Below are 8,541 nucleotides of genomic sequence, written 5' to 3'. Positions count from 1 at the left end.
CAGCACACGTACCCTTGCAGTCTTCCGAGCACACTCCTCCAGTCGTCTGAAACACGAGTGAACGAAAGATATTTACATCAAAACTTGAAATTACGGTACTAGTTGCGAACGTGATCCATTACTGATCTACAGGATCCACAAACTGTCATTTAAACATGAAGAATCTTTTGACTGTAAAATTATAGCTTTAAATGGATAAAAATACAACAGAAGAAGTTTGCAATTTCCTATAGGTTGAAGTCACATCTGCATATTATTTTAGCATAACTTTATTACCTTGTAGACATTAATGAACTTTTTTCATTGAGGAAATTATACCTACGAATCATTGTTGTTTTTAATATGGGTGGTAGATCCGTTGAATTCAAGAATCCAAGTAAATTTCGATAGTACAAAAAGGGAAATTTGGCAACTAGACTCATTTTATAAGACTCTTTCATGAACATTTAGATTTATAACTGATTGGATACCATACAGCAGGAAACATTCGTATACCGTGGACTAAAGCACGTTTCTTGGCATTACAGACCACACATGGGAACACTAAAGTCGGTTGAGGGATTAATTTAAATTATTGCATACAATTAGCCCTCTCACATTCACCGAGTTTCCAGCAAATCGAAAATTAACCCACGAATGTAAAAATATAATTAAAGACTAAATCAAATAGGTGATTGCTTTAAAATAAATATGCGGAATCGATTCGCCAAATTAGCAATTAACCTTCTCTACCTAGCTTTATGAGGAACATTAAAAATAATAGCTCAAGAACTGTTAATTTAAATTCAGAAATGTTTCCCAGATTGAAAATATTTACGATCAGTGGTGAAAATGGAAATAGGCACGAAGGAGAACTAAAACTTGAGGAACGATAAAACGACAAACTTAACAAAAAGCTATCTGTTCATAATTTGCCTTGTCTTAATAACTCGTACAGTTCTTATCCTCTTAAAATTGTAAACAGACAAATTTTTGTTTTGTTCGTTGTTTTCTCGCAGCTTTGGTTTAGATATTTTTCGTACATTTTGTACAGACGGGAATAGTTTGCATGAATCGTTACAATGAACATGGCACAGTTTGGTACTAATCACCTCATCTGTAATATCTTCAACAAAAGAGTCAACTAAGACTAAGAATGGTTTCCAAAGTTAACAAGAACATTAAATCAATGGTAAATCCACGAACCTGCGCGTCACAAGCGGACCGGCCGAACCCTGGCTTGCATGCGTGTCACGGGTTACTGAGGTTAGCCGCGCGCTGTAACACAGCATCCTTGCGCACTGCTCTCAACCTTGAATGGATTCCCCAGAATTTCCCTTGGAATTTCCGTTGCGCAAACGATAATAATATTTACTCTACATAGCGCCAATTTTAAATAGAAATGTGATGCATCACAACTAGACAACCTACTACGATGTTATTTTAAACACTTCAAAATATTCTGTCTCCTAGTATACATGTATATCTGTGGTCGTCATTATAGCCATATTTTCACTCCTTAACTGTGCTTACAGGGATCAAAATAAAAAAATTAAAAATACCGGCAACAAAAATAAAACTTCAATCAATAAAGATGAAGTAGAAGTATGGGTGAAGAGAAGATAATTTTTGTTTTTAAAATAATTAATGTGATAATGTGGACCGAATGGGCTATTTTCACCAGCAATTGTATTAATTAAGATACTGTATGATGATAATGTGTTAATCTCGTATCGCAGTTCCATGATGTTGATAAATTATGCATCACTATTTAGCATTAAATAACAATCAGAACCGTGTGAATCACCCTAATTCACGAAGGATAGTCCGTGTTACAAACACCCTAAACCAGTACAATGACCGACTTCAAGAATATTTTTTAACATCTGATGTCAAAGTTTTCTTATGTTTTGCATAGCAAACTATTATGAGTTTGAATTTCATTGCGCATATTGACTCGAGACGAATCCATGTAACGATTTCATACATCAAAATCTCAGGAATCCTTCAATTGATAATAATTGACTAAACAGAATATCCTGCGGCTCTATGTTCATGCACACAGATACGCATAATTCAGGCCGTTAGTGGCAGAAGCCAGCAAACTATTTATTACTTTTTTGTACAGAATCAGCAGGTCTCACGCGTATCAAACTATGTAAAGGATTGCCAAAAGCATAATAAGTATAAATATAAAAATTGAAATAAATAAAAATAAAACAATATTCAATAAAACCTGCAAGTATTAACATTTTTTTTTCACTATACATGTAAAACTTGATATGTCAAGCCCTTAATAAATTTGGAATACTTTTTTTCTCACTATTAGCATATATTATTGGTTTTATATCATTAAGAACGTTATATCAATAAATTGGAAGCCACCGCAGTAAACAAAGTTGCCTCTACTTATCAGGGCTTCTTTAAAGTGCGATGAAGCAATTTAGGTTAACTGCTGAATTGTATTACTACTTATGAAGGCTTCTTTATATGTGCAATGAGCAAGTTAGGTTAACTGCTGAATTGTGTTACTACTTATGAAGGCTTCTTTGTATGTGCAATGAGCAAGTTAGGTTAACTGTTGAATTGTATTACTACTTATGAAGGCTTCTTTGTATGTGCAATGAGCAAGTTAGGTTAACTGCTGAATTTTGTTACTACTTATGAAGGCTTCTTTGTATGTGCAATGAGCAAGTTAGGTTAACTGCTGAATTTTGTTACTCCTACGTACGTAATGTGATGCGTGTGTGGCAAGTGTCGTCACTGATGCTAAGTGTTGCTGAGCATCAGTGCGATGATCGTACCTTAAGTTTTCGTGTCTGCGTTTTGTGTTCAGTTTATTGTGCCTCTAATACTATATGGATCGTGACACAATTAATAGGGAGGATATTAGACACAAGAGAGGTGTAACAACTTCACTTTCATTCCCAACTAACCAACTTTTCCTCAGTGACGAAAAAAAAAAGAATTGCGAACATCGCACGACAACGACAAAAGCAGTCAGGTGCACAGATGTCATAAAAATGTTGCGTTGGTCTTAGTATATGCCGGCTGCATTCACCGAGTGGGATGGTTGATGCTTCTTTTCATACCCGCTCTGCATACCTAATGATCAGCTGGTTTCGTTAACGCTTTCGAGGAATTATGGAGATACATGACATCACAGTTAGTGATGCCTATCTGAAAAAATACGAAGGGAACTGAATGTAAGCATATGATCTGTATCGCTATTCATGCGCACTTTGTGCAGCATTTGTGTCATGTACATATGTGACCGCATGAGGGAACTATGGTCTGGATACATTGGATATTGTTAGGTACCAAAATTTTCGTTATCGGAAAATATTCCAGCTCTTTCTTCTTCAGTATCACACTTTATAGACCACGACCGTAATAAGTAAAGTAGTTTCCAGTGCTGTGCTATACCTTTCGATACTATACTTAATACTTCCTTCACTGCCTGGCTGAATAGCAGGCGGGGATGCGTTTTTTGTTCTAATCTTCTTGACATTAATGTTCTTCCCGAGTCGAGCAAGTTGGATCATGCTTGATCGATTCAAGGTTCTACCTGACACAGTGCAAAAATTTAGGTTATCGTCTTATTCTTTATTGCACGTTAACAATAACTACAGCTGATACTTTCGCTGTGTAAAGGTAGTTCCTGAGGGTGGCAGCTCCGAGGCGCAATCAAGCTTATACAGTACGTAACTTCTTTTATTTGGCTGCGTAAAACAAGCTCATTGCAGCCACTTATGTAAGGCAACATTTATGTGTGGCTGCTGTGATGTGTTGCAGGTATCTTTCCTCATCACTCTTACAAAAAAATCTATAACAGATACTTAAAATCGGAGATTTCTGACAGATTTGAGGGCTTTTTCGTCTAGGAAGCACATGCTGATAACTCTTGGAGCCGCGAATCCACAGCCACTGCTCACGCAAGCCTATCATACTGTAAAAATATAAGCTTATGGCCCTACCTCCTCTATTACCCCGACTCTGCTCCCAAACTTATCCCAACTTGATAATGTTACGGTCATTGGAGGGGCAAAAGTGGACAGGAGAGGCAAGTTAGCAGACAAAACCTGCTTTTGGCTGCGGGAAACAGGAGAGACGGGGTAAGTTTGGAGGTAGTGAAGATTGTTAATATTATGATGAGCGGTGGATGATGGGCTTACGTTCTGTGAAGTTTGACACGGAATTTTTCTTGCAAACGACGAACCAGAGTGATCTGCAAATTCTTGGTTCTGATACGGGCTCGAAAGGATGATGTCACGGCACCGAATCGCCAGATGCATTGTGGGATCGGCCGCCATATTTGTAGCCGGGACTAGCTTTCGCCTATGTGTTAAATCTACTGCGATCGTCTCTTTTTGAAGTTTTTGCTTGAAGATGGGACGCTACTGCACCGTTATAGGATGTACCAGTCGTTCTCACGGCCATTTAAACAGGAAACTATACAAAGGGAAGCGTTTATTCAGTTTACTAGCCGTGAATGCCGTGTATATCGTATCAGTTTATGGCTCGTATTGATATACGTATCGCATATCAGTTCACCCGCCGTGGTGAACTATACATTTGCCAGGGGCAAAATCTGTTACTAGCCACTGGGCCATGTGTGATACAAAGATGGCGGCGTAGCAACGCGGCTAACGTGGATACGCGGGAGCTTGGCGAGCCCGATTGCATGTTGAAGGTGGGATTGGGCTCCAGGGCTTATTTATGAGTTAATTCAAATCTTACTAATACACCACAGCTTCAATTTGTATCTCATGCTACGAATTCCTTTGAAAACCTTCGAAAAAACTCACAACTTATTTTCCTAGAGGAGAACCGTTAGCCACTCCGCGTCCATTGCACCGGATCCACTAGGTATTCTCCGACCTCACAGGCGACCTCGCTATCGGACTCAGAGGCAATAATTTCTGCATGACTGAAAATAGCTTCTAAAACCTTATGGAATAGCTTTGCTGATGACATCGTTGACGCTCCGAGTATGAACGCGTTCAATGATAAACTAGACAGTGCTATGCAGATGTATATATTGTCTTGAAATTCCTAGCACCATACGGAACTATTAAAGTCCAGTGACGGAATAAATCAACATCATTTGAAAAAATCTTTTCAAAATGCCAGTTTTTAGATCTGTGAAAGTCAAGAAAAGTACGAGAACCGGCAATAGGCCTAAACAGGCATATCTCTTCAACGCCGAAGATGCTACGCTGTGCTAAATACATTGATATTTCAAGATACGTATATCTATAAACCTAGGCTGTTCAATTCGGATAGGAAAGAATGACAATAGCAACATGCCGAGGAATTTTATTGGCTAGCTAAGTTTGTTCATTTTTCTGTGCATGCTCTGCTACAGCACGTTTAAATCTAGCGAGAAATTCAATTAAAGGTGGCGTCACTTCCGGAGTGCAGGGAACGAAGTGGCCGCCGCTGTGACGTACAATTATAGCGTCGGAGAAACACGCAGCGAAGTCCTCACTCATCGACACGTCGACGATCTGTAATAAGAATGTATCTGAAACACGAATTCCGTCGAGAAACAATAGCAACAACGTGATTCATTATCATGGAAGGAAATACTGCTTAATTAATGGAAACCAAAGTTACAATATCCAAAGAAGTGTAATTTTAAACGCAATAAATACTTTTGAAGTGCATTCGAACACGTTTTCGTTGCACGTGTTAGTTGATGAGGAAACGCGCGTCATCGACGAATTTGAAAATCAGAATATTCTTCTTCTTCTTCTTCTTCTTCAAAAGAAAAAACATATAGATCAACTATTTACTCCAAGGGAAAAATACACTATCTAAAAAATTCACATCCTAGAAACGGTATAAAAATTTTTACATGAAGCCCTGTATCAATTCTTACACCTATCATCAATGTACTCGAGACTGGGATAAAATCATGAGACGACCATAGGGGAAAAGTGATGAGAGACTGTATCTTATCCGCTGGGTATCACCATGTTGTTGTAACCAGTTTCCAGGTTGAATGTTTCCGGTCAAATGCAACAGCGCGCGCCGCTACCAGAAAGAAGAGCATGTAAGGCACCTGGTCGGCGAGGCCGCAGACGTGCAGGGAGGGCGTAGGGATGACGTGCTCGTAGAAGGCGGCGTGTAGACTGCAGCGAGACTTGAACCCCGACACCAACACCACGAACCTGCGCCCAACCGTAAAGGGTTATATATCAAACTTGACCAGCACTCAGCCAATAAGGGTTAGGAGTCAAACTCCTTGTCAAAGGAGTACAAAAATCGAAATGCAAATGATGCAAGTTATTTTTACATGACGTGTTTAGTTTATGTGATTTTAGCAACTCCTGACAATTTATGCATTACCTTTTAGCGATTTCAAAGGATGATATAATATCGGTACGAATATTGGAACTTTTTAATTAAGAATAGACTATGTTTTTTATAAACTGTGTCTTTTTGAATCTGCTAGTTCTCTAATTATGATGCCTATGCTAAATTCTCGTTTAAAACTGGCATAGTGCGAAGAATGACGGACAGCAGCACACCCGAGAACAATTGCCCACAGCTCAAATTCGGTTACATCCATCCTCATTGACGTCTAGGTGGCAACTAGTATTCAAAGCGCGCGTTCTCAAACTACCGAGTACAAAAACAGTGTGAACGGTTGTGCGCGGTGAGGCACTGCAGCAAACGACTCAAAGCGCATGTCGTTGCCACTAGTGTAAACGGGCCTTTATAGACTACGTGATTGGGGCATCGTAAGATCACCTCGCGTAAGTTACACAAATTTGTAACTGGTACACGTAAAATTTTCATCACAACGAAATCCTCCTACAGCCATAAGATAAGGATATTGAGGGCAGGTGGCCCAGTGGCTATAGTCAAATCAATAAATTCTGGACAATTAAACATAAATATAATTTAAAGCAGGTTGGCCGAGTGGTTCAAGCTCAAAGTACCAGGATTGAAACAACTAGTTGCGGATTCGATCCCAGCTTCCTGTGACAGTTCCGCTCAAGAGCGGAGATGCGGCCGGATGGTTGCCAAAAGCAAGTTCGGAACAGCGAATTGCGGTTCGAAACCCCAGCAAGTAGCGAGAATTCCGCGAGTCTAGAATCGGCGATAGGCCAGATTTAGCCTATGCAATTTAGACACCACTATTAATGAATACTATATTGCGGACCTCGAAGCCCCTCTGGTAGTCGGAATGGTGGGTAGCCCGGAAGAAGCCGTCCTCCCTCGAGAACCACCACCCGCGACCCGGGGCCCGCCCCTCCTCCCCGGGGATACCGGACTCGTCACCCGCCACCACCTCCAGGCTCCCCTCCACGAACTCGAACTCGGCCAGCGAGTTAAGCTTCTTCCTGCGTAGCGTGCGAGTAGAAATATGATCAATATAATCAGGACGTTACTTCACTGGCATTTACAAGTGATCAGAATCATTCAAAAATATATCAAAAAACAAACGAAAATGCCACAACATACGCAATTTAGTGTCACGTTTTTTATTCAAATTCTATAAGCATTATCCAAAACCCACATTTATGATATTTTATAGTATTTAAGTGTTATCACTACCATTTAAGTAATGGTACAACAATAATATGTTAAATTTTCCCTATTTTATTGGTCTTGAAGAAAACGAAGCCATTTGTAGGTATCCCAATTCCTACCTCGATGTGATATTTCGTTTCTATTGATAAGGAAATCACCGCGTCAATTATGAGCCCACGCTTTAAAACCCCACAAAAAAATTCGTTGTTCTTTGCGAAGATTATTGATATTTGTACTATCACGACACTTTAATCCCATATCGAAAAAAATCAAGTTTTCTAAGCTTATCGGACATTACAGGTCTAATTTTTTTCGCAGATAAAAACGTAATTTTCTTCGTTTTTCCACCCACCTCAAGGCGCCAATTCTTCGTCTGAAGGTCTCGGCGTCTTGCCGGTAGCCGTGCAGGCACAAGATACGCAGCTTACGGCCTGCCGGGTTACTCATCTTCTTTCTTTTCTTCTGCTAAATAATCTATTATTAATAACCTATCATATTAAATAACCTATTATTAACCTATTATATTAAATAACCTATTATTTAATACGATTTCCCTTCTTGGTAAAACGGAATGAAATTATTCTAAATTTTCAGCAACCTCGAAAGATCTTAACAGAGTGATTATGTTGAATCGTGGTAAATATAAAGTAAATTTAACCCTGATAGCAAATTTGGTTCAAAACAAACCATGAGCTAAACGAGTTCTCCAGAGACGCAAGCACAATTTTTCACACCCAGACCAGGTACGGAAGTCTAATATTTTAACATTAATAATCTTCAGAACATCATAAAGAGTGATCAAAAATTGAGATGAGAATATTGGACGGAATTATGAAATCGGAGTGAAAGAATTTTATTTGTTTCAAGGCTGAATACAATGAATTATATAATTGATTGATGTGTAAAATAAAAGCTCTTATAGAATAAATCTAATCTAATTTTAATTCAACTAGCTTAAGCAAACGATCGCGTATATAAATTTTAATAAACCCATCCTCAAGCCTAAACCCATATGCA

The 8,541-nt window shown here is 39.0% G+C and overlaps 1 protein-coding gene across 1 annotated transcript; it reads right to left on the bottom strand.

Annotated features, from left to right (window-relative positions):
- Nucleotides 1-5,282: 5,282 nt before the first annotated feature.
- On the bottom strand, nucleotides 5,283-8,317 carry LOC108670656 (esterase CG5412). The gene is made up of 5 exons (XM_047880019.1): nucleotides 7,877-8,317; nucleotides 7,124-7,334; nucleotides 6,739-6,764; nucleotides 6,047-6,155; nucleotides 5,283-5,489 (listed from the first exon to the last, which is right to left on the bottom strand). The coding sequence occupies exons 1-5, from the start codon at nucleotides 7,969-7,971 to the stop codon at nucleotides 5,310-5,312; spliced, it is 621 nt and encodes a 206-aa protein (XP_047735975.1). The 5' UTR covers nucleotides 7,972-8,317; the 3' UTR covers nucleotides 5,283-5,309.
- Between the last annotated feature and the right edge of the window lie 224 nt (nucleotides 8,318-8,541).

This window comes from Hyalella azteca, unplaced genomic scaffold (assembly GCF_000764305.2).
Source record: "Hyalella azteca isolate HAZT.00-mixed unplaced genomic scaffold, Hazt_2.0.2 contig4442, whole genome shotgun sequence".
Taxonomy (NCBI): domain Eukaryota; kingdom Metazoa; phylum Arthropoda; class Malacostraca; order Amphipoda; family Hyalellidae; genus Hyalella; species Hyalella azteca.
The sequence above is the reverse complement of the archived record's forward strand: the minus strand, read 5'-3'. Positions and strand labels throughout refer to the sequence as shown.

What these genes read in the sequence shown, in the direction of transcription:
- LOC108670656 (XM_047880019.1), bottom strand. Translation starts at nt 7,971, where the DNA reads ATGAGTAACCCGGCAGGCCGTAAGCTGCGTATCTTGTGCCTGCACGGC. An exon ending in CGAAGAATTGGCGCCTTGAG is followed by an intron (nt 7,335 to 7,876) that starts GTGGGTGGAAAA and finishes CACGCTACGCAG; the next exon opens with GAAGAAGCTTAACTCGCTGG. An exon ending in TCTGCGGCCTCGCCGACCAG is followed by an intron (nt 5,490 to 6,046) that starts GTGCCTTACATG and finishes TTCTTATTACAG; the next exon opens with ATCGTCGACGTGTCGATGAG.